Below are 26,198 nucleotides of genomic sequence, written 5' to 3' on the forward strand. Positions count from 1 at the left end.
ATCAACTTTTTATTAGCACCTTCAGACATACAAAACAAATTCCACAATGTGTGACAGGTAATATCAGATGGTGCACAGAACAGAGAAACACAAATTGAACAACAACAAAAACCCTCTCCCACCCCCCACCCTCTGCGGTCTCGAGGAAAACAAAACAAACAAACAAACAGAAACCACACCTTACCTAATAAATTCCTCTACTATTCACTTTCCAATAAGCTGATAGTTGATGATTTGGCTTTGTTAATCCTTGCTGTAGAGAGCTCAAGCATAACTATGTCTAGAAAATACGCCAACCACTGTTTTATACAAAGCGAGTGAGGGGGGGGGAGCCAGCGTTGAGCTATAATTTTCTTGGTTGCAGTTGAGCCGGCTAGCCAAATTTTCATCTGTCTCCCAAGCAGGTGTAATTTAGAGTCGTCATTAAGGAACAAAACAACCAGTAGAAATTCGAAATCCTATCACATCAGATATTATTGCTGTTGTTTTATTCCAGACTCATGCACCTGTTCACACTCCCAGACCATATGCAGGAAAGTTCCAGTTTGTTCAGGTTGACAGAACGTACTTACTTGGAGGTCTTTGATGTTTGGGAAGGGAATTCCAATGGTGACCACTGCCCTGGCATTGTCATCAGTAAAGTCTAGTCCTTCACTCACTTTACCCCTACAGACAGCAATCAGCAGTGCACCATCTATAACAAAGAAATCCCATACAGTATATATCTCAATACTGTAAATGACAAGGAATATAAAGTAGAACTCAAACTATTCTATTGTAAATTAAGATACCAGCGTTGGTGCAGCTGTACAAATTACTACTTAAAGCTGTAGTGCGTAGTTTCTGTCACCCCTATGAGTAATTCTAAGTAATGACAACAACACTGTCGGAGCATCCACACGCACCACCCCCACCCCTCTCCCACGCAGTTGATAACACAAATGATTAAAACATGATGGATTCTTCAGAAGAGTTAATGGTCTTGCAATTCTTATGTCCTCTTTGTCTCCAAATGCAGCTGAATGCAGACTAGGTCAAACGAATGCATTTACAAACTAATTTACAGACATCAAGCTTTACAGTGTGATATAACAAAACCATCAGCTGGTCCAGAGGTCAGTGTGACATCTCACCTCTTTCCTCACAGCACTTGATGGCATCATAGTACATCTGAAGCAGTTCGTCAAAATCCCCCTTGCCACCACCGCGGGGCTCTGTGATAACAACTTTCCGTTGTTCTAGCTTCTCCCAGAGACCAGTGTTGGTCCATCGGTCTCGCAGCTTGTCCAGCATCTGAGCAAATCACAGGAGGTATCATGTTAATACATATGCTTGCTGAGGTTTTGTTGCAAGTGGAAATTGATCACATAGAATCTGAATCAAAAGAGTGAACCTACAACATGGCTAACTAAAAGCAGCATCTATTTTCTAGACTCTCCTAGATAATGCTATAGTTAAGGAGTTGCCTCGTGGTTTAAAAAAAGTCCCTGGTACCTGCTAACGGGTACTTTTTTTAAGTACCACCTCCGTCGAGGTTCCAAGCGAGCTGAGCCGATACCAAAAGGTGACGTGAAAGCAACAGACTGGGGGTGTCCTGAACAAACCCGCTATTTTTAAATAGTTTAGCCAGCTATGTTTTTTTTTTTTGCTGCCTCCAGCTTCATTTGAAACTAAATGGGTCTTCTGGCTGTGGCAACAACAACACACCTTCACGGCAGTTTACTGCGGCGCTGCTATGACAACCAGCCACGCTCACCTCACGCATGAGGCGGTACTAAATCTGTAATGGAAAAAGGAGGACAAGGCACCGCGGCTGAGTCGAACCGAGCCAAGTAGAGCTGATACTAGCAGTGGAAAAACGCCATTTGACAGTCAGAACAGAAAAAGAACATAAACTACATTAGAGTAAAAAAAAATTTCAGAGCTAAATTAAGTGTTATCTGATCAGTGCATAGAATCACATACTCGCCGATACCAGCATTTTAGGCAGTATCGGAGGCATTTCCGATACTGGTATCGGTTATCAGAACAACTCTAATATCAGTTGGTCCACCACTTTGGTCTAGACTGTAATATATCCCAAGCACCACTGGATTGCCATGAAGTGTTGCACACACATTCATGGTTCACCGGAGGTGATCCCGACATTTCATCTAGGTCAACGTTTGCACTTATCGAGTAAAACATATTTACACAACTTTAGTGATTCCTAACTTTCCACAAAGCACCATTACGACGTAGGGCTGCTCGATTATGGAAAAAAATATAATCACAATTATTTCGGTCAATACTGAAATCACGATAATTTAACACGATTACTCGTTTCATCAGTACTCAGAGCGCAACAGACAATCACCATAGTTACGCACGAAAAATAGTCTTTGAAGTGTAAAAAATATGCTGTAACTTGGCCTATGTAGACAGCTGGATTAATCAAAATAGGAGCATATCTGCTCCGTCAGATGCTTGTAACACATTATGACACTTTCCTAGTCTGAAACATTAAGCTTGAAACAAAGAACAGGAAGCATTTACCTACCAATGTTTGCTTCCGTGTCCTCACACTGCTTGGATTTCTTTTCTTTACTTGTACTTGGCAGAGAGCTGATGTGTTTAGACCCCCCTCGAAATAAAATCACTGCTCCTGTACTACTGTTAGTGCAAAAAAGTCATCAGCTCTCAGGAGAGGCACATTGATCTAAAAGCCCTCATCCTAGCATGGCCCCACTCATGTCTGTGCTGTGCAGATTATATCCTTGAATAAGCACGGCTTCACAATCAAAGAGCAGCTTCACTGGTTTGGAAATGTGTTAGAAGGGTCAAGAAGAAGTTCTTCTTATAGTCAGCAGAAACTTCTTAACAGGCTAATAGTGTTAAGCTGTAAAGCCTGAGCAAGACAAAGATAGGGAGTATTCACTGACATCCTGTCCCCATCATGAGACATATTCTATTTACCTGAATGAACAGCCAACTCAAGTGTTCCTCAAAAACACCACACAAAGCTAAACCGAAATTTACCCTGCGGGTTATGTGCAGTACAGAGGAAAACCACAAAGGCAGACAGGGAAATAAGACAGTATGAGAGTGTTGATACTTTTTTGCATGCCAGTGTGATTGCCTCATAGTGGTGAAATGAAGCATGGGGAAAATTTCATCAGGTTGATGCCTCCTACAGCAAGTGAGGGCCAGGACGTTTGCATCAATAAAACATGGCACATTCACTAAATATGCAGTGTTACATCGACAAGAACCCCCCTTACGTGCGTCTTGAACTCGGCAAACTGTTTGTCCTCCAGTAGCTTTCCAGTGCAATCTTGAGTGAGAGATGAATAATTCATGTTATGTACTTTAAGCAGATCTACTACTAAACAAAACAGCCATTATCTGCCAGGCTGCACTTGGAAAGGAGCTGATTCCACAATCACATTTTTTTTTCTTGGTAAAATGTTAAAATTATTGTTTGAAAAGCCCAAGACTAAAGCTGTTCAAGACAACAATCATCAAATGTTTTAACAATCAAATTCTTATATGAAATCGACACTCATACAGGAAATGTATGTTTAACTGCTGGTTTAAACTGTGTTTGTCTGATTCATCCATTTATATTAGACTAAGTTCAACCAAAAAGTGTTACTTTTATTGCCCCAATCAGCATTAACACAGGCCATGAATATCCCAAGACTGGTCTGATAAATCAAACTGCATGGATGTAGTTGTGAAGCAGAGCGTTATACTATGCAGTCAAACGGATCTTTAGCACCTTCAGCAAAGGCTTTCAGCATGTGAGCAATAAACACTTAACACAGAAATTACACATGAGCACTTTGATGAACAATTTAGGGGCAACATCTGACAGAGACATGGTTTTTAGTTGGCAGACAGGGTTGGGTTATAAAATTCCAATCTATAGGCTCAACAGTGAAGAATAATAATAAAATAATAGATAGATCTATCTATCTATCTATCTATCTATCTATCTATCTCTATATATATATATATATATATATATATATATATATATATATATATATATATCTCTATATATATATATATATATATATATAAATAAAAGTATTAAAAAATAGAAAAAGGGGGTAAGATCAGAAAAGATTTTTTTAACTTGTTTTATTTCTTTTTGAACATGGAAAAAAGATAGGTTTGGTTTTATTGCCTGTACTCAAACGTACATGTTCTTATTTATCATCTTTTTTTTTTTTTTTTTTAAACATGTTTAAAATAAAATAAACTACACACCTCTTCATATAACTTCAAGATAAACAATATGAAAATCACAGGAAGCAGTTGTTTAAGGCCTGCCCATTAAACATTCTGTAGTATGGCAACTTTTGTATATAGCTAGATAGATTAAGCACTATAAATTACATTCTACTGTATTTTAGAAATAAACATGTTTTAAGACACATACATGTTACAGTATATGTACCGTTCATCCACTTTAAGAGTTCATTAAATCTGTAAACTCCAGCTTGTCATCAAGTTAAAACTTCTCAGGTGGCTGTGGTTCAGGTGTTAGAGGTGGTGTCAATGGGCAAGACACTGAGCCCCCGAATCGCTCCCGATGCTGTGCTATAGGTGTGTGAATGTTTATCTGATGAGATGGCACCTTGTATGGCAGCCTCGGCCACCAGTGTATGAATGTGTGTGAATGGTGCCTGTACTATGTAAAAGCGCTTTGAGTAGTCGTTAAGACTAGAAAAGCACTATATAAATGCAGTCCATTTACATTTTCTCCATGTCGCATATTTGCCGTTGCTGCTCCACACTAAAAACATCATTATCCAGATTTGAGCAACTATCATAAATAACATAGGGCTTTGTGGTTCCTCTGAAACCCCCTGGCCAGCTGTATTTAGCTTAGCATCATCTATAGTATTTTTTGTACTTCTTTAACCCTGCTACCTTCGTGAGAGCAGATGGCCTGCGGAAAACCAATCAATACAGAAAAAGAAAGAGCTGGACTGAGTCGCGACCGGAAGACCAAACCATTTTTAAAAATGTGAATCCTCTGGGGAGATATTTCTCATGCACTAGGCATCACCTCAACATTTAAATAATTAAAAACTAGAAGGTCACTTGGAGAGCACAGACCTCCTCCAATGAATACCCTTTCTTACAGTGTTAATGCAGTGTGAATTTTCCCAGTCGGGAACTCAATTTAAGACTTTTCAAGACTTTTTAAGGATTGGTGGTAATATAACACTGCTGCCATCAACAAGGCATTTTGGCCGGGAAGTACCGCTTACTGGATATTTTCTCTTTTACAGGCCATTCTTTGTCATTTGTAAAACCCTAGAGATGGTTGTGCATGAAAATCCCAGTAGACCAGCAATACTCAAACCAGCCCATCTGGCACCAACAATCATGCCACGTTCAAAGTCACTTAAATCATCTTTTCTTCCCCATCCTGATGCTTATTTTGAACATCAGCGGATTATCTTGAACATATCTAGATCCCTAAATGTTAGAGCTGGGCAACATATTGATATTATATCGATATCGTGATATGAGACTAGATATCGTCTTAGATTTTGGATTTCGTAATATCGTAATATGGCCTAAGTGTTGTCTTTTCCTGGTTTTAAAGGCTGCATTACAGTAAAGTTATGTAATTTTCTGAACTAACCAGACTGTTGTAACTGTTTAACCTTTACCCACTCAGTCATTATATCCACATTACTGATGATTATTTGTCAAAAATCTCATTGTGTAAATATTTTGTGAAAGCACCAATAGTCAACACAATATCGTTGCGGTATCGATATCGAGGTATTTGGGCAAAACTGTCATTATATTTGATTTTCTTCATATCGCCCAGCCCTACTAAATGCCGCCACACGACTGGCTGATTAGATATTTGAGTTGAACAGGTGTACCTAATAAAGTGTCCGTTAAGTGGGAATGAGCAGTATTTAGCACATAGGGTACAACAAAGTGTGAATAATTGATTGCCTTTTCCAGGCATAATAGGTGCTATAGTCAGCCGCTGCTAGTGACATTGTTAAGTGGGCCAGATCTTTCTGCCTATTGGGACAGTGTGGTGAAACAACTAAATAGAAGCAGTGAACTGTACTCTTCTCGCACTTTTACACTTCCCGTTTCTTCCTCCCTTACTATCTCCCCATCTTTCACCTCCTCTGCATCCGGCCTCTCTATCTCCTTCCCTGTGTCCCCGGTGTCAGTGAGCTGTGTGGCGACACATCGCAGCTCCTCTAGTGCCTGCTGAATTATGGAAGGGGTTTGGAGGCGACGGCATTAATGAAACATGCAGCCAGGAGCCACATTTCGCAGTGGCGAGGGAAGACGTGTTGTTGCGGCATAAATTATTCAGCCCCAAAATATCACAGTAACCATCACGCCAAGACTGGTGGCAAGAAGCCACCTGCCACCTCTGGCCTGACACTGTTCCCTTGTCGTCTGCTCTACTCATCCCAGCCACACTGGGGGTGACAACAGAAGAGAAGAAGACAGTCGCTGATGAGGGCTTCCTTTTCCTCTTTTAAAAAATATTAATTATTAAACTGAATTGAATGTAAGTCTATATATATGGGAGAATTTCAGAGTATGCAGATTTATTATTACAAGTATATAACTTTCTAGACTGTGTGTCCTCTACAACCAATTGTATAGCAAGCGATAAGTTTGATACCTTGGCAAAATGTGATAGAATGTCAATCAAATGCACTCAAAATACATTTTTAATTTTTTTTTTAACTATTTTAACTTACTATTGGCCACATGATATAACAAAACCATGTTATTTGAAAAATAAATTGTGGTTACTATCTTTTAACAAAGATAACAGTTGTAAAGGCCATCTAATAATCTTATAGTATAAGTATGCCGATATTCTATATTTTTTCTAACGTCAAGAAATCCCATGAACAGACAAAAACAACAATGTGTTAGTCTCTCAGTACTTTCAGATTTCAATATCCTGTCTGTGCCACTCATCCACAAGCCCATTGGTTCCTACTAAAGAGGAATGTGTAAAAAATGGGAGACTGATATAGTTTTATGTTGTTTTTTTTGTTTTTGTTTTTTAAGTAATTCCCTAAAGCACTGCTCAATGTAGTTTTTAACAAACATTTCTCAGGCAGGAGTAAACAGTACATTTGTTGGTGACTATTGGTGATTTGTTGAGCTAACAAGCATTTCTGCCAGCAGGACAGTGTAAGTAGCATTGAATCAAAATAATCTACAGAGTGTGTGTTCATGGTAATGAAGGAACACGTCACCCAGTGCAACAGTGTGGCTCATTGATGTGTTGTACTACTTTTTGGACAACAATGGAGCTCCATGTTACAGAGGAATAAGATATATAAGGCATATCACACACGCGTATCACACACACCCACACGTTAGTAGAATAGGAAAAATATAGAATATCACCAGCCTTATCCTTTAACAATGCATTTGTTTTGGTTTACAGTATTACATTCTCCTTATATACAGTAAACACTGTATATAGTCAGCTTCCCCATTAGCTATTCTCTACATACCTTAAAAACGGTTCTGGTTATCAAATAATTGGTTTTGAAAAAACAGATTAACTGTTAAAGCCTGCATTCCTTCTTCTATCATTAGTAGTTTCCACATTATGTTTAATTATACGCATTGACAGCCACAAACTGATACTGTGGCTGAAGAACAACGAGATGAATGAGGCTACATTTAACCTGTTAAATCTGAAACTCTAAGCCTCCCAAAAAAGCTCCAGCTTAGTCACACAGCAGTAATCCTGAAGTTTCCACTGTAAAAACTCATATAAAACATCACCTCAGCTCTAAAAAAAATCATGAGGGATATGCTACACTGGGCAAATTGACCCATGAATCTAATATGCTCCCAAACACAGACATAAACAGTCTCACTTTGAGATACCAGTACTTCAGGAGCTTTGTGATTGGTGCTTCAGATGCCTCGGAGCTGCTGAGGACAGTATGTGCTTGCGGGTGTTCACCCTGCAGTCCGGTTTGACTTTGATTTGACACACGCTCGGCAGAGCCCAGGCGCCAGCGCTGGGTGCGTCTTCACACAGACAGCGAGGCGACATCACCTAATGGCCCTTATCTCAATCTCCTTTAAAAGCATCTTGTATTCCCCGCCATCTTTCCACCTCTGCAAAACCCCACTTTTTTAATAAACCATCAGTCCCCTTCTCCAGTGGAGCATTGGTCCCTTCCTTTGGCGGCTGGGGCCAGACGGCAGGGCCCGCTGTGGTTTTAATGGGCATTAACTGGGGGGCTGTTGAGGCTAAAGTGCTACAAAACCACAGCACTGGTGCAGGCTCTCTGGGAAAGTGTGTGTGTGACCATGATTACAGGCATACTCTGTGTGCATGCATCTTTAAAAAATTTTTTTTTTAAAGAAATAAAAGAACTGTACATTCTCTTGAGTTTTCTTTTAACTCATTTGACTGCGGTGCACCAATGCCATTTCTGGGAAATCACAACTTTAGCTACACAAACATGAATACATTTAATTTATCAACGCCGACCAAAAAAAAGACACATTATTGACAGCAAAAGTCAGACTTTGATTGATTGTATTACTTGTGTTGTTATTCTACCTGCTATAAGAACATATTAAAATGAGCTTAACAGTGCTAATGCATCCTGCAGGGTGTCCTTTAGACTTTGTGCATTTGTGTGCTTGCTCTTGTGGGAATTGTTGGGTCTAGACCTATTCTATCTGTAAAGTGTCCTGAGATAACTTCTGATATGATTTGACACTATAAATAAAATTGAATTGAAAAATGTTATGTAAAGGCAGAGAACAAGCCTTGAGGTACACCTCCTTGGCCCTGCAGGTCTGTTCACCTCACTGCTCTCTCTGAGCTGCTGTGTAGGAGGGGCTGATAGCCATCACCTAGACACACTGAACAGGGATGTCTGAAGATGACCTATCCTTTCTGTGTTACTCACACACACACAAACACACACACACACACACACACAAACACAAACACAAACACACACACACACACACACACCACAGAGAAGACGGGACTCAGCGGCACCAACGAGGCCTCCACGGGCTCCAATTAATACCCCAGCCCTTCAGATCCCCTCATCTCCTCATCTTTAAGAGCTGACTGCAGATTAAATATTTATGCATCAGCATAGCGAGAGAGATAGAAGACTCCTACATGGCTATCAATAATAAAAAAACATCCCACAGCTCATAGTCACTCCTCGGCTGGCATCACAGGCTGACAAAAAGGAAGGTAAAATGAGAAAACAACAAGGCCCAGAGTCTTAGCTTTCCTTCGCTGCTTTCATGGCTGTGTCATCAGCTGTTTGAGAATGCAACTGGATAGCAAGCAAACAAGGACTGCAGAGAAATCAAACCAATGATCACTACATGCGACGCCTTGAAATACAAGTCAAACACAAACCACGCAAATATGCCAAAGGCAAAAACTAAAATTGCCAAGGGCAACACACAACTGTGAAGGTCCACTGTTTGATGGAAAATGATGTGTCCTCCTAACATGAAATTGAAAACAGTATGTCAATGATGCCTGGCTTTCATGATACAAATATACCAGTTGAAACAGGATGTGAGCGTAAAACAGCGCAAAAAGCCATTCAGAAGTTCAAAATGCCTTATATATAATCATGAGCTTAAAAAATTCATACAAGCAGACAAGACATTTTTCACTGCCGTAACTTTAATCAAATTTGTAAAAATGTAATATTTTAATAATTGGAAAGCAGAAAAAAACAATTGATGCTACAAAGATTATAAAATGTTCAGACATTTTTCTACTCTTCCTTTTTTCCTGTTAATTACATGAAAACATTACCTCTAAAATCTATTCAAATGAAAATGAGGGCGGGGTGTTAAACTGGTCATAAGGGCTGACAATGGGATTAAAGTGGAGAGTTCTTCATTTTAAGGGGCTGCTAGCCAAAAAGGTGGTGAACCACTGCATTATAAAATCAATTTAAAGTGATTTTTTTCATGACTTTAACTCAAATGTATTATGTATCCCTCAGTAAGTATGTTCACTGACCAAAAGTTACACGTAACATGTGCAATGTGGACAAACACACAATGATAAATGAAATCCACTTGTCCCTGAATAAGCTAATGTGACAACTGAGCTACAGTGGACATGAATTATTCATGAACAAAAATGCATAACAAACAAAGGGGGACAAAGTGTCTATGAGTGCGCTCTCAGAAGCACCCTCATTAACTGAAAGAGGATACAGTGGCAGGGGGATGACGGCATTTAACAAATACCTCCATTGATTAGTAGTGACCTACTGTAACATATAACACCACCAACAGCTGCTTCTTAGCAGTGGGATCTATTGGAATCCAGTTTGGGCTTTGAAAACTGTTACTTGTTTTGCATGGCGAGTTAGTATAAATACCTTCAAAACGACAAACACTGGACATGACTCCAATTTGTGGTCTCTAGCTCCTCCCAGTGGTAGAATGTGGAAATTAATGTTCTAACTGCAAACAATCCACCACCACTTATGTTACTGAGAGTAAATTTAGATGCATGTTGAGAGTGGGAAGTGCCCTCCACAACCAAGAACAAGGCAACAGTAAATATGTATTGATGATGCAATCACCAGTACTCTCTCTCACCAACATTATCATATACCTTTTGGTTTGCTTGCTTCTGCTCGTTGTTTTGCCTTCACAAGGCGCATACATTCAACACTGCAACCACAGACTTACAGACTCAGATTCACTTATTATGTTCCTTGTATCGCTCAGTTTCAAATATCAAGTATTGTTTAAATCAGTACTTTAAATGACTTTGTGGTGTCCCTCTTTGGCCCTGTTTACACAAATACGCTCGCGGGTGAAAACGACAAAATATTTTATCAGATGTGCCTTTCGTTTAGACGGTGACGGCATTTTGGGGGCTTAAAAACACAAAAAAGTGAAACCACCCTCCAGAGGAAAACCGCTCCATCGTCGTGTTCCCGTCTAAAGGGTAAAAACGCACTGTGCGAGTATGTGTGTGTGTATGTATGTATGTGTGTGCGCCGCATGTGTGTGTGCATGCCGCATGTGTGTGTGTGTGTGTGTGTGTGTGTGTGTGTGTGTGTGTGTGTGTGTGTGTGTGTGTGTGTGTGTGTATATTGTTTGGAGCAATAACTCCACCTCCTCGTCTGTCCAGACAAAATTGTCAGCTTTTGTTGTTCGCTTAGCGCTACTAGGGAGAGGAGAGGGAGACAAGTAGAAGGAAGGTGCGCGGTCTTGGCGGTGATGTGTGGTTGTGCTTCACACTACCAACTAGCCGCCTGGTGTGCATACAACATCGCATTTCACACACTTCTGCGTCACCATATGCACGCAGATTTCCCCCCATAACGCTTGTCTAAACATGGAATAAAAAGTGAGAACGCAACGCCACTTTTGCGTTTTCTCTTCAGATCGTTTCCGTCTAAACATAGCCTTTGTCTAGCTCACTGAAGCTGGGCTGTGACACCTGATGAATGCAGTTTGTATAGCACATTTCACCAAAAGAGTACAAGGTGCTTTACCGAGGGAAGGGGAAAAAATAAAAACAATCATGTACTTAAGAGTGATATTCCCATTTTAAAAATGACTGCAGAGTTGAATTAACAAATCAAAGATTTTTTTCATGGTCCAATTGTTTTATACACTGGCAATTTATAAACCTTGTTCACAAAGGTTTTGACACTGCTGAGACTAAGACTACATCTGCTTGAAATGTCAAACCTAGAATTTCTGACCTTTTTTTAAACTTGTACTGCACACCACAATAGCTAACCAATGTTATTCTGAAAGTGCCAGGACATTTATTAACAGTATCTAATATGGCCCATGTCACACATATCAAACTCTTATTCCTTCAGACCAGGAATTTCACAGCCTATGTTTCCCGTTTTAGTAGAATATGTCTTAGTGGTATATTTACCTTGTAGGAAGGCAAAAAGCAGAGCACACCCTTGGCCACGACCTGGCAGACATGGAGAAGCAGCGCACCCACCTCGTCCTGGAAGGCATACGTTTCAGTATGTTGGAAGGTGGCACAGAGTTTCCTGCCTTGGGGTCCTGAACCAACAGTGCCCACCCAAACCTGAAGAGAGGGCATTAGAAAGTTCATATCACCAATATACTTCATTTGATAAATACTGTATATCTGGGCATTATCATCTTGGCCCAAAAATGTGTGATCAAAGGCCCAAACACAAATATTTCCTGGTATCATTATGGGCCTTTTGAAAAACATTTTGTTTCATTCTCATGTGCACTGGCAGATTAGTGGTGACTCTGAATCATAAGTCAAAGTTGATTTTGTCTTGAATCTTATGTCCACTCGAGTCCAACCCAACAGTTATGATTTGTGACCTAATCTAGAGCTGTGCAATTAATCGAATGTTTAATCGTGATTACGATTTTGGCTCCTAACGATCACAAAAACGATTACTTTGCACATTACGTTTTGCAAGTAAATTCTTATTTTGTCTTGTGTTCTAAATCAGGAAAAAAAAAAGCTCAAGCGGGAAAAATATTAAGGGAAATTTCACAGTTCAAGGTGTTTTCACTGTTGATTTTTTAGCTTCATTATTTCAATTTTTACCAAAATAATCGTGATTATGATTTTTTTTTCCCCCATAATCGAGCAGCCCTAATCTGCAACACATATAATGTCATCAACGCCTGAATATCCATAGCTCATAGTTCTCAGGCCTGTAGATGAGTTTTATTGCAAATTAAATAAAAATTAAAGTAAATTAAATTAAATATATGGTTAGAGTGTGACATCTGCTGGACAAAGGTGGCACTGTGACAGATGTGGAGCAAATACAAGGTTAAAGTTTTCGATTGTTTGATACACCTTTAGCGGTTATGTCGGAGATCTACCTGCTGATACAGACACAGCTCTACTTTCCCACTGTGATTAACCTTTTGAAGACCTGGACCTCATGTTGACCGAGACTGATGGAGATAATCATACGTCTCCTTCTGAGATGTAGCTTTTAGGAAGCTTAGGGATTTCAATAAGTCCTGAGGTCACTGGAGGGATGTTTTAAGTTCAAGTCATAAATCAGAGTGATATTAGCAAATTAGACATCAAGGAATCAAGCAGCTAAATTTCCTCCTTATACAGTAATACACATTGTTCCCAGATGCTCAGTGATATAGGTAAACCCACTGACCTGGGACTTGTTGATAACATGGTTGGCCTCCAGCTGGATGGAGAATTTCACCCCAAGTTCAGAAGAGAACGAGCCCATGGGTGACAGGGTTCCTGATGTCAGCACAATGCTGTGCACCGACTTACTCAAACTAGAGAAAGCCTGAAAGATACAGACACAATAAACCTCCAAGGGGTGTTTCAGCTGTAATGTATGCCATAAACATGTAAATATTAAGGGTGGAACGGTGGAGATTGGAGAGCTGGAAAAATTGTAAATAGTCTTCAACAGTTTTTATTTTGGTGACAAATTTTACCAGCACTTAGCAGGTAACCTTAATTTCATACCCTTTAAGTCATTTAAGGCATAAATATATTTGGTAACACTTTACTAGAAGGTATCTACATAAGAGTGACACGACACTGTCATGAACACATGAACCCTAACTGTAACTCTAACTCTAACCCTAACTTGTCATGACAAAAAAGGAATGACACTTACTGACAGAAGCGTTATGTCATAAACGTTTATGACTTGTTTATAATGTTTATGACACGTTCATGGCAGTGTCATGTCACTCTTATGTAGATACCTTCAAGTAAAGTGTAACCAAATATTTTTATAGACTTCAGCCAATTGCGGCCTACATGGCAAGGTGTGCCATCTCTAACCTCTCACCACAGCGGGGTTAAGGCACCAGAAGCTGAGTGTCAGGACTTCTGTCTTGACTCGGACGCTCTGGCGTTGTCTGTAGCGTGGCCGAACGATAAAGCCCTGGGCGTCAGCGACATCAGGTGGGACCTGGTTTGTCCAAGCATAGCTTTTCTGCAGAGCTACCCGGTAGTCCTCAGCAAACCTACAGATACACAGAGAACTGAGCCATCGTTCAATCCTATACCCTTTACAATGGTTCATCTGAGACACTGGCATGATTTAGGATTTTGGTCAGACTTCTTTGGTTTGTCTCTGACCTGCAGTTGTCCTCAGTGGAGTAGATAAAGCCAAGCACCATGAAGAGGTTTTTGAGGACAGTGGAGGTAGCTGAGCTGAGGGTTGGGATCTGAACCAAATCCTCTTTACCGTTGACCAAACCAACACGCTCCTCTTTCTCCAATACTGCTGCCAAGTTTTGCTGTCGCAAAGTAAGACAGTGGAAGACATGTAAGAAAAAAAACAACAGTGCTGTCAATAATCAGAGAACATCTACAACTAAATAAGAACACGCAGCTATATTTAAATATTCCTCCTCTTTTTTTTTTTACACCCTGAAATATCACACCCTGTTTTTTTTACCATAAATAAATGAGACCACATTAAAGCATTTCTAAATTAACCAGCCATCTTTTTCTGTGTTAAATGCTGTAAGATGAAGTTATCATACCAATATGCCAATATATCTTTGATAAGCTAGAGTGCTGTCCCATTACACAGTGGGCCCTTACACCCTCCTGTACTGGTAAATGTGGTAAACCTCAAAAGTCTACAAGTAGAGCAAAGGTATTTGGTGTACCTTAAGGATGCTGAAGGTGTCAGCAGTGATGCCCAGGTTATGAAAGATGCCCAGTATATCCTTCCCATTCCAGACTTTACAGGCGCTCTCATATCCCCGTTCAGACATCAGGCTTTGGCTCTCCTGGATCCAGCTACACCATGGACAAAGATACATCCACAGTTAATATGTACTAAGAATATGAGAACTACACATGATGAAGTCAATGAATCACTAACTTGATCAGACTATAGCAGAAGTTCCTTAGTGTCTCGTGTTTGGAGCGTCTGATGTTGCTGCTGACCATGCCGTCGAGCTCGTCCCTGGACATCAGCAGACTGTTGTGGTCTAAAGTGTAGCTGGCACTCTCCCTTGCACAGTCCTCAATGTTGTGGGCCTCGTCCAGCACAACGATCTGGCCTGCCAGGTCGATCTCCATCTGGTGAAAATGTAAATTGGAAGCAAGAGAGTAAGTAGAGAGTATCCCTCAACTCTTATGAACTATCAACAACTCTTAACTAACTATCTTGTTGCTCCCTTCCCCTGCAACGTTTTCCCTGATTGTTCTATAATTTCTTCACCCTCTCGTCCAAACTCTACTCACACTCTCTCTGATCATTGGGTCCAGCAGGTAGTTATATGGGCAGAAGATGATTAAGGCGTCCTGCATAAGTTCACGGGCAGCATAGTAGGAGCATGACCGGAGCCGTTTGCCCAGTGCAACAATGTCCTCAATGTCCCAGGCATCATGGAGTCCGTGGACCCGCTGTAGCGTGCACTGGTCGCGCATCCTCTGGACACCATGGTAGTAGTGGCATGACTTACCCTGCAATATACAAATTCTTCACTCAAAGTCATCAGCATTCAATGGATTAGAGCTGGGCAATATTACTAGATATCGTCTTAGATTTTGGATATCGTAATATGGCATAAGTGTTGTCTTTTCCTGGTTTTAAAGGCTGCATTACAGTAAAATTATGTCATTTTCTGAACTTACCAGACTGTTGTAACTGTTCTATTATTTGCCTTTACCCACTTCAGTCATTATATCCACATTACTGATGATTATTTGTCAAAAATCTCATTGTGTAAATATTTCGTGAAAGCACCAATAGTCAAAACTACAATATCGTTGCAGTATCGATATCGAGGTATTTGGTCAAATATATCGTGATATTTGATTTTCTCCATATCGCCCAGCCCTAAAATGGATCATGGAACATGTAGTCTGACTGATCACATACAGTCCTTTTTCGATGCAGGAACTTAACGAAACATAACACAACGTGTAGCAATTGTCACAGGTACATATGTTCATTGATCTCCACACACTTTGGGGACGAGTGGACCAGATTTCCTTTAAAGATATAATTAGCTTTGTCATAGCTAGAGATATAGAGAGGGGGATGACATGCAGCTAAGGCTGGAATCAAAACTGGGCCGCTGCAGTAAGGACTCAGCCATACATGATGCGCACGCTCTACCAGGTGAGCTAACAGTGCTAAGTCACAGGCAGAAATGGAGATATAACACACAGCTAAACAATGCCACCAACTGACCCAAGAAGTGTCCTGGATTCCGTATAAACCTAAAGACCATTGACAACATCAGCGCCACTGCTTTCATTGAGGCCTGTCCCATAAGTGCTTACTTCACTCACCCACAAAACAAACCAGATAACTTTATTGAAATTAATCCATTTTTAATTGATGATCTAACTATAAATTGAGGAATCTGTGTATGTGTGTTTGCGTGTGGGTGTGCGTGTCCGTTGTCTTATATTAATATCTCGAGAACAGTTCATCCGATCTACCTTACACTTGTCTTCCGCGGTACCCATTTAACTTGGTGTTTGGAATTTGGAGCAGTTTGGACAGCATTGGATATTGGATATTAATAAAATGTGAGGTAGAATTTTCTTCTTAATCTTTTCTTCTTAAAAGAAATTACTAAATTAATAGTTCATCGATCTAGTTGCAGATTCTGTCAATTGACTAATCAAATCATTGTTGTAGCTCTAGCTGTACTTTCAATTCAATGTCTTCTCAACCCTCCCGAGAATAATATAATGGGAAACCCTGAAACCTTTACATTTTTGGCATTCAAATTGTATGAAAACATGTTGAACGATCAACTAATAGCAGCTTGAATGTCTTCAATTTGTTATATCTTCCTTTTTATTTGTCACAACTAATCCAGACAGTTTAAAATTTGCAACATTAGAAATTCTTAAATTTGTGAGATAAGCGCTCCGTTTTATTTCTTTTCATTCTCTTCTTGTCTCCAATATAACCAGAGGTGACAGACAGTATTTCAGAGGCTCCCTGTGATCAGGTGTTCCAGCTATTGTAGTGGTTTACATGTGCTGACACTCATACAGTGAATGTAGAAGAAAGTATAAAGAAGCAGCATCTCATGTACCAAGCACCAATTACACTGTCAACACAGGTGTCTGCTTCAGATGTCCCACCCTGTTCTTTATGATTTAACAGCTTGAGGTGACACTGTCAAACACAAATACCGTGGACTCAGTACCTCCAGACACAATCATTATCTCTGGATGAAAGGATTTCATTCCCACAAGGATGCAATATTCTTAATGTGCAATTTCTCAGTTTTTTTACAACTTCATTAATCTATTTATGTATTTATTATGAACATATGAATGAATGTGTGGAGAATTTTTTTTTTTTTTAGCTATTGGCACCTTACAGTAGTAGCACTTTGAATTTCGTTTTTTAATAATAAAATGACAATAAAGGCATTCTATTCTATGATGTGCTGTGGACACTTTGCTGACACTAAACCCAGTCTGCTCAGTGAAAGGGGAGTTGGAGGGATTAACAGCCATGCAGCCACATTTAGGGAAGTCAGGACAGGTAACAGCACAGTTAAAAGAGAGGGCAGGTGTTTTGACTGAAGACGCCATTAGCTGAACGATGTGCGTTTCTGTGTATGAATCACTGTGTCTATACAGCATGGTAACCTAACGCTGACTAGACTACACCCTGAGGTGATAAAGACACAGCATCAGTAATACCCACTCCAGTGAGGGGTTATGACTGGGCCAGCTATTTCATATGACAAAGTGAGACAATTGCCACGGAAGGCAAACACCTCCAATGACAGCGTAATTGCCCTCATTGCAGTAGGAGCCTCAAGTTTAGGACAGTATGGGGGTTTACAAGTGTCTCATGTCTCTAAAAAAAAAAAAAAAGCTCACTCAATGGTTCTTGACATTTTAGTGCGTCAAAAAGAGCCGACTGGACCAATTGTGGATATTGTAGCAGCATAATTGCTGCTCTGAGGCTACATTGTCGAAGGAGTTTTGTCCGGTAGCGGTAGTTACCTGTGAGTTTGTGTTACAGGGAGACTGAAAAACTCTGCAGCAAAGGTCTAGTCACAGTACATTATGGTTTGGGGGTCAAGTGAGTAGTATGTATGAGGGAGAGAAATCAAAAAAGTTCTCAAAGTTTTAGGTCTGTTTTATGTTGTCATTCACTAGCTAGTGTAACCAGTGGATGACCGTTTCATTCCATGGAGAAAGTGTGTGCCATGAGGTGTTAGATTTCCCAGCTGCAAGGGGCTCAATACTGGTTCAAAAGAGTCCAACGCAGGTCCAGAACAGTTTTTTGTGAGGCAAGAGGGTGCAAACAAATAGAGGGGTTGAACTGGCCTAAGTCATGGACTATAGCAAACATACAGGTTGTTAATTAGTTCTGGTTAGATACTTTAGAGATCTCTTTGCAAGACAAATTTTAACAATTGAAGTCTACATAAAGGAAGTGAACCGTATGTAGTCAAGTTGACCCCAGCTGCTATTCTCTGTGAGGGATCAAAGAGGTGGAGTAAAATAGGTTTTAATGCAGTGATACTTAATATAGGCCCACGGGCCAGATTGCCAGGTGGCCCGCAGACCATTTTCTAATTCACAATAAAAACAAATTGATTGAAACTGGGATTTATTTTGTACTTTGAATGTATATAAAGTGCCAAAGTGCTTAAAACAAGCTTCAATAAGCTATTCATTCTTTCCATTTGTTATGTTTTTGTTAATGGTTCATGTTTATGAATCAATCCAACATTTGAGTGATTGCATGATGGAAGAGGTTCCAGCCATGTTTAACGTATAAACCTTTTCAAATGTAACCAAAGCATTTACAACTAAAATGCAATTGCAGCTATTAAATGTAACATATCTGCTTTTTCTGTCATACAGGCCTAGTGTCAATCCTTGTGCCAACCAATTTCATTTTGTTAAGTTAAATAGGTTAAGCTAATAAATCAGTTAATTTAAAATTAAAGAATGCCAAAGAAAGATGAGTTATGGGCCTTTCACGTTTATTTATTGTATATGATAAATATTAATGTTTGTTTATTAACTGGTTCCTGGCCTCCTGTTATTTTGCAAAAGTGGTCCCTGGGAAAGCAAGTTGAGTATCCCTGGTTAAATGGGAATGTATGCGTGTATGTGAGTGTTCATGCTCACATCTTTGGCATCCAGCAGATCCTTGCAGCGTTCATTGCGGTTGGAGTGAGGTGCCACCGCTGAGTTGACGCAGGTGTGACCTCTACTGGATAAGATGGTCATGGGCACACTGGAGTAAACCGTGCGCTTAAGCTCGTGGGTAATCTGAGTTATCTGTTTATGTGTGCGAGTGCCAAAGAAGATCTTAGGAATCTTCTTTTTGCCATCTTTGTCTTTCTCCTTCACGCCGTCTTTGGTTGAAGCACACGGGCACCGGGAGCACGGTTCAGGGGACTGGATAGAGAAAAAGAAAGAAATATTGAGAGGTAGTTCACAGCTAGATTTCAATATGTCAGTACTGCTTCAGTCACACATCTTGTTAGGTTAATGCCTCAATACCAGGAACTGTCATTTCTGTGCTGATAAAACAGTCCATTACAGTTGTGCCAATTCTATAAATTACATCCCTCCCAAATTCCTTGTTAAATAATGTAAAGACAAATTCAGTGCTTTTTTTGGAGTAAACGATAAGGTAATTGGAAACTGGGTCTTAGATGTTGCACAGAGAAGAGATGGATCAGAACCACGTTTGTTTGGAATATGGATGAACAGTTAAATATGTAAATAAATAAATTCTGAGGTGGCACTCCTCAACAAGTAAATGCATTTAAATTGGAGAATAAAAGTAGGGCTGCACAATATATTTGTTTTTTTATCGTCATCGCGATATCAACTTATGCAATAAACACATCGCGAAAGGCTGTGTCATGAGTGAAAGACACTCAGATGGTTTGTGTTAGATGAAAGAAAATATCAGTAGAAAACTGCACTTTAAAATGTAACTTCTTTTAAAGTGGTGCCTTTTATATTCAATTCAATGTTTAATTTGTTCAATAAAATAATGTTGGAAATTATTTCCTTTCATTTGTTTTAAATTCAACAAGTAATTTGCAGAACTGAGTCCACTTTAATATCTGTTTATCGCAAGTAATATTGTTATTGCGATATTCAACGTTATCGCATATCGCATATTTTCCTCATATTGTGCAACCCTAAATGGAAGTTTAATGAAATTAAAGTATAAATAAAGTAGGAACATTGGTGACGCAATCCTAGTGTATTATGATACAAAAAGCTCCCGACTCATCACTATTGTCCACTGCCTGAATAGGCTCTGTGATAGAATGTGTTGTATACTCTGCAGAATTGTATCTGTATAGAATCTGTAGTATAGAATCTGCATCCATACATAAGGTGTCCTGTCACGCTGTACTAGATGACCTTTTTGAGTCTGAAAGATGATAGGCCACCATTGTGGCGGCTGACAAAATCTAGCTGCTTTATAATTGGCCATCCAGTGACGTGGCAGATTCCCCCCCCCCCCCCCCCCATCCCACCCCACAGGTGAAGTGTAGCCGGCAACGCTTATGAAACTGATCCTGCTTATGTGTTGAGCTCTTTTAAGTGGTGTACTCTTTGACTATTCAGTAGCTCAAATACACCATCCAATCACAGACTTCTCAAATCCAGTATTGGAACTGTAATATAATTTTCTAGTCTAAAATATATTATCAATATTATCAGTAGTAGCAGTAACTTATCTATATATTTACATGTATCCAGCACTAACATAAAAAGGTGATTTACAAAAGGTAAATATATTAACACATATGGGTTAATATATTTCCATTTTCATCTTTTCATATTAATGTGTGTCCGTTTTGAATTTTGAAAAAAACAAGTGACATTTATTTTTTCCTTACTCTCACTTTACGTATTTATATTACTTAAAGCATTTTTTTTACTACCATTTTATTTGTTAAATAGGCTTAGGCAAACAGGCTTTAGTGTAAACAACAGTAACCAATGCCTTCTTGTAGAAAGAAACCATACTTTGACTGCACAGAGACATAAAAAACAACAAAAAAAAACACACGAAATTCTGTTTGAACTGATCTGCTCCTTTTCAAATTTTAGGTGCATGTAAATTCAGTGAAAACACTTACAGTAAACTGATATATTAACAGGGTAGCAGCAAGATCTTGCTGAATACTATATAAATCTTAAAAAGCAATATTAAAATCAAATGTTGAGAGTCCATTCTGCATCCTTCTGGCAACCAGTGGATAGAGGATTCACATACGTCACAACAGGGTTTCTGCAGGTTTCACCAAGTCAAATTTAAGACTTTTTAAGACCTTTTTAAAGACCATTATGAATGAAATTTAAGACCTTTACCACAACATCAACCAAGCTCTAAATTCAGTTTTAATCATGCCAAGTCTCGCTAAACTTGCACTTCCCCATAGCTGAAGAATAAAATCAGTTTTATGTCTGTGGTACAATCCGAAAGATTGGCTGCAATATAAGTTGCATGTTGGTTTCATTTGTAGTCGTAATACAGCGAAATTATATTTGGACTATCGAAAGAAAAAACTACAACACCACGGAATATTAAAAAAAAAAAAAAAAAAAAAAAAGAGCACTAGAGGTAGTGTTCCATGGACGTAGGAAAATTAAGACCTATTTAAAATGATTTAAAACCTAGAACACAAAAGAACTGTGAATGTAAGACTTTTTAAGGCCTAAAATATTGATTTTGAAATTTTAGACATCAAGACTTTTTAAGACCCTGCGGAAAACAAGGAAAAGGATATTCATTTGATAACGGTTTACATTAAAATATAAATGACTGTGAATCACTTGAAGGACTGAGAGTGATCTTGAGTGTGATTTATAAGTAGAGGGACTAAATGAGATGAAATTATTAGCTTTTTCAAGGAGCAGCAGAAAAACGTGAGCCTGATGGCTTTATCTTTCCCTGGCTGCTTAGGAGTTAGGACTCCAAAGATCGAAATAGGAGGGTTTCAGATTTGATGTTATTCGAATATCTAAAATTGAATAATCAAATACTTAAGGTGCTCTAAGCGATGTTGGGTGATGTTACTTCTTGTTGACGTTCAAAGTATTTTCAAACAAAACGGAGGCTAGCTCGCCCCTCCCTCCTCCTCATCCCATCCCCTCTCCCTCCCTTCCGTGATTCCGCGCACTAACCCCCCCCAACCCCCACCCCCAAATCCTTCTTGTCGGTTATTGGCTGGAACGCTGTAAGACTTTGTTTGTTAGGTTTCGTGGTGCAGGTTGGCACAGTTTATTTTTGTTGGCATTTGTGGAGCCTGGGCTGTCTACAGAGACAGCATTTTTTTACAGTGTGTTCAGGGGACAGGCAGCTCGCGGATAGTTTGCTGTATGTGACAAAAAATGTTGTAGCCTAAAAAACGTGTGACATCGCTTAGATCACCTTTAACAACAGCAAGGGAGCTCTTGAAATGTGTGAAGTGTATGTGAAGTTTGGACTGCCTGGTTTTAAAGGGAGATTTATCAAGTGATCATATGAGTAACAATGTAATAACACATATGTACAAAAAAGTTTGTAGAGGAGAAAAGGACACAGACTGCAATTGATGACTGAGGAGAAGCCACAGGTGGCACGAGCTAGAAGATGAGATATTGCCTGTTTTCACTGAATCTTTTACTATGCATAGTGCTGATTTGGATAGAGAATCTACAGTCTCCCAATTTGTGTCATCTTAAATAAACTGTGCTTAAAGCTATAATATGTGGCATATCCGCGTCTTAAAAACGACTATAACTATGTTATATATTTTGTTAAGTTGTGTATTACAACATCCTACATGTTTCCAACAAGAATCAAACTCTCAGAGAAATCTGTAATTTTTTCAAAGCTAACGTTATGAAGCACCCAAAAGCCAGATCCATGCAGCGTAGTTGCAGCTAGCTGGCTAACCTCATCAAAAAGTCCGTCTTTTGTTATTGTTGTTATTTAAGACCCCTAGTGGCCCAAAACTACATACTGTATGTTTAAAGCAAAAAGAAAATTCAAAGTTAAACTCATAAGTAACTCAGAATTTTGGTACAGCCCTACTTTAGACATTTATAAAATGTAAAAAAAAAAAAAAAAAAAAAGTGTCCCCTTTCTTCAGTTTTACCATATTTTTGTTAATATTGAATAAGCATAACTCACAAGCTTGGCAAATAAACGTATCCTCAACAAATTACCTGAATGATTCCAAGTAAAAATGAATGGTATGTGTTGTCACGCATTGCAACTTATGATGCGGCTCAGAAGGTAGCACTTCTGATGACAGATGAGTAGCTTGAGTTACCCGGTGGCTCAGATTTTCCAAGCATGTTTGCCCATCAAATATTACAATGTGTGATGGAGTGTAGGCCAAGGACAGCCCTTAGAGAGCCGTCTTTCAGAGTTAAGAGGGATAACGAGCCCTGAGCCCATGTGAAAAATAAACAGAGGTGCTGCAGGGCCCCAACACCAGTTCAAGTTACCTTTCTCCTCTGGAACAGTTACGCTCCGCAGCCTGGGCCCTGAGCCCGATCACCTTACCTGCTACTGCCACATTAAATAGAGCCATCCAAATATCCTGCCCCAAGATGGCTAATAATTACTTATTCATTGGCAGGTGGTGGGGGGGTGGAGGTGTGGGTTGGGGCAGTGTAGAAGGGCTTGCTGATGAATAGGGGCCCTTGTCAAAAGCTGCAGCAGGAAACAGCTGACACAAGAGTATCCTTTTACGTGCCTGCCTCCCGAGATGCCAGGACAACAAGGTTTCAAGCCTGGCCCCACAGCCCAGAGCAGACACCCCCTAGAAAGGAATGTAGATAACTGGCAAAAGGGGCAAACGGGACGCCAGCTCTGCTCGCAACAAGAACATACTGGTTCTTTCAGCACAGACAATTCCACTGGTGTTGCTCCTTGGGTGCCACTAGCAATGAGAATGCCCTCGCTTTGTCTTGAAAACAAATGTTAAGTGGGCGAATTGTTTTCTTATTAACACACATTTACAGGTACACTGTACAGGACAGGTGTACTATGTTTTTTTTTTTCGTTTCCTAAGCTTCTTCAAGTATACTAAGTTTACTAAGTACAGGTTTACTAAGTTTCCTTGGTATACCTACACTACCAGGTGTAGGTGAACCAGGTGTAAGTGTATGCAATGGCTAAAGCTTTCTTGAATTGACAGAACAGAGGTCAGTGGTGTTACTGAACACCTCAGAATATTCACAGGTAGGCTTCTGTTGCTGTATTCCCTGCCAACACCTGAGAGATGGAAATCTCACACTCCAGGGGGCCAGTCAGAGGGCACTGAGGGGCCGCAGGCAGTGGCTCACTTAGGTATCACTGGCGCCTTCACTGGATGCCAATTTGCTCCTCATTCCACAGCTTTCTAGGGCTTGGAATTCATTCCAATAAGGGTGGGCTTCAATAGCCAATACCTCGGAAGACATGACACCAAACACCCCCTCCCAATATGACCACACTCTGCAGGTAGGGGGCCCTGGCAAATATCTGCCCTCCAAAGCACCTGTTTATCCCTCGGGCGCAGTAACCAGCGGGTGAACCCCATTCAATATTTATCCCCGTGGCTTTCACAGATCAACGGTCCAGGCGAGGCAAACCCTCTTAATTAAAACTGGAGCTTGCTTCAAAGGGCCCCATTCAGGCCGTCAGTCAGCGCTCGCGGGACAAAGGAGCCGGGGTCATGTAGCTGCAGGGAAACCAGAGACAGACATGCTTTTTCAACTTCACTTTCCCTCCTCCTCTTTTTCCACCTCCAACCATCCACAGCTCTAAATCCAAGCCACACACCTGTGGCAAGATAAAACACAGTTGTGAGAGTTCAACCATTCTGAATAGCATTCTATGGCTGAGCGTGTCCAATAATTAGGATTATTTAGGAAGATAGATTATTCAAATTATCCAAAAACAGCCTCTAGATACCTTTAAGAAGATTGTGTTACTTGATGCATCTAGATTGATTGGGTCTGACTGCAGCAATGCATCTCCGAAATACTCTCAGTTGTCCGCTTATTTGCCCCACCCAACTTCACCTAATGCAGTCTAATAAACAGCCCTGTAATAAATCTAGAGCCTAAATCTAGAACTAGCCAATTAATTGAGGATCAACAGAAAGTAATCAGCAACTATTTTGATAATTGATTAATCGTTTCAGTCATTTCTCAAGCAGAGATGCCGAACATTAGGAGCTTTTCAAATGTGAGGATTTGCTGCTTTTTATTGTAATATACGATAGTAAACTAACTATCTTTGGGTTTTAGATTGATGGTCGGATGAAGCATGAAATGTCATTATCATTTGGAAATGACCATTTCTTTTATATGTTGTGACATTTTATAGACCAAAAAATGTATCTGTTAAAATATTACTCAGAGTAATATACTAATAATAATAATAATAATAATTATAAGTTAAATTCCGGTTGTACTTTTATCGTTGTTGGTGTTGATCCAATCCACTCAGATCCATCTCTTAATGAATAATCTGCAGATCATTTGACTTCATGTAAAAGAAATCAAAATGATATAAATAAAAACATCTGAACAGTTAAAAAAAAAAATCTAACAACAGCTGTTAACACACACACATAAACACGTTTCTTATGGTAATATAGCGTAGTATACCGTTTAAATCAACCTCGCATTTATTTACTTAGTTTTCTGTTAAAACAAACATACCCGTTTGTAGAAAATGATCTGCAATGTTCAAATTTGTCTCATTCTAAGCCTATACATCTTTGAGACTGTAACCACAGTGTTTGTCAATTTGGTGGAGTATACTGCCGCCCAGTGGTGTTAGTGAATGGTAATATTGACCCCAATGCTGACATGGTGATAAAATAAAAATACAGTAAGTGGTCTAAAAATAGCTATAATCTACTCGACCAACATCATCCATGAGAGGGTTAACCAATCTGTGTTTCTGTAGGCCCTTTATGACACCGACTTGTAAAACAGACCTTTCCCAAAGGGGATTAATAAAGTAATTCTTCTTTTACAACAGACATCTCATAGCAGGACAAGCACACGTGTAACTTATGACAATAAGGACGGCTCCATTTCATTTAAATGTCTTGGTGAACTGTACAAGCGAGCCAGCATGCACATTGGACCTTTTTTTTTTTTTTTTTTACAGCAGATATTTTTACATCAAGTTTGATGTCATTGCAGTAAAAGCACAGGTGTA

The 26,198-nt window shown here is 39.7% G+C and overlaps 1 protein-coding gene across 4 annotated transcripts in view; it reads right to left on the minus strand.

The window, feature by feature from the left end:
* brip1 (BRCA1 interacting protein C-terminal helicase 1) overlaps positions 1 to 26,198 on the minus strand; it is an 89,174-nt gene that overhangs the window by 52,862 nt on the left and 10,114 nt on the right. For all 4 annotated transcript variants that reach the window (XM_036001312.1, XM_036001311.1, XM_036001310.1 and 1 more), the window contains 10 exons: positions 19,139 to 19,411; positions 15,254 to 15,475; positions 14,889 to 15,088; positions 14,671 to 14,803; positions 14,132 to 14,292; positions 13,839 to 14,016; positions 13,182 to 13,322; positions 11,936 to 12,097; positions 1,134 to 1,293; positions 573 to 694 (listed from right to left, as the gene is read on the minus strand). In XM_036001312.1, the coding sequence (XP_035857205.1) occupies positions 573 to 694; positions 1,134 to 1,293; positions 11,936 to 12,097; positions 13,182 to 13,322; positions 13,839 to 14,016; positions 14,132 to 14,292; positions 14,671 to 14,803; positions 14,889 to 15,088; positions 15,254 to 15,475; positions 19,139 to 19,411 (1,752 nt within the window). The remainder of the gene's footprint in view (positions 1 to 572; positions 695 to 1,133; positions 1,294 to 11,935; positions 12,098 to 13,181; positions 13,323 to 13,838; positions 14,017 to 14,131; positions 14,293 to 14,670; positions 14,804 to 14,888; positions 15,089 to 15,253; positions 15,476 to 19,138; positions 19,412 to 26,198) is intronic.

Source organism: Sander lucioperca, chromosome 5, assembly GCF_008315115.2.
Source record: "Sander lucioperca isolate FBNREF2018 chromosome 5, SLUC_FBN_1.2, whole genome shotgun sequence".
Lineage (NCBI taxonomy): Eukaryota > Metazoa > Chordata > Actinopteri > Perciformes > Percidae > Sander > Sander lucioperca.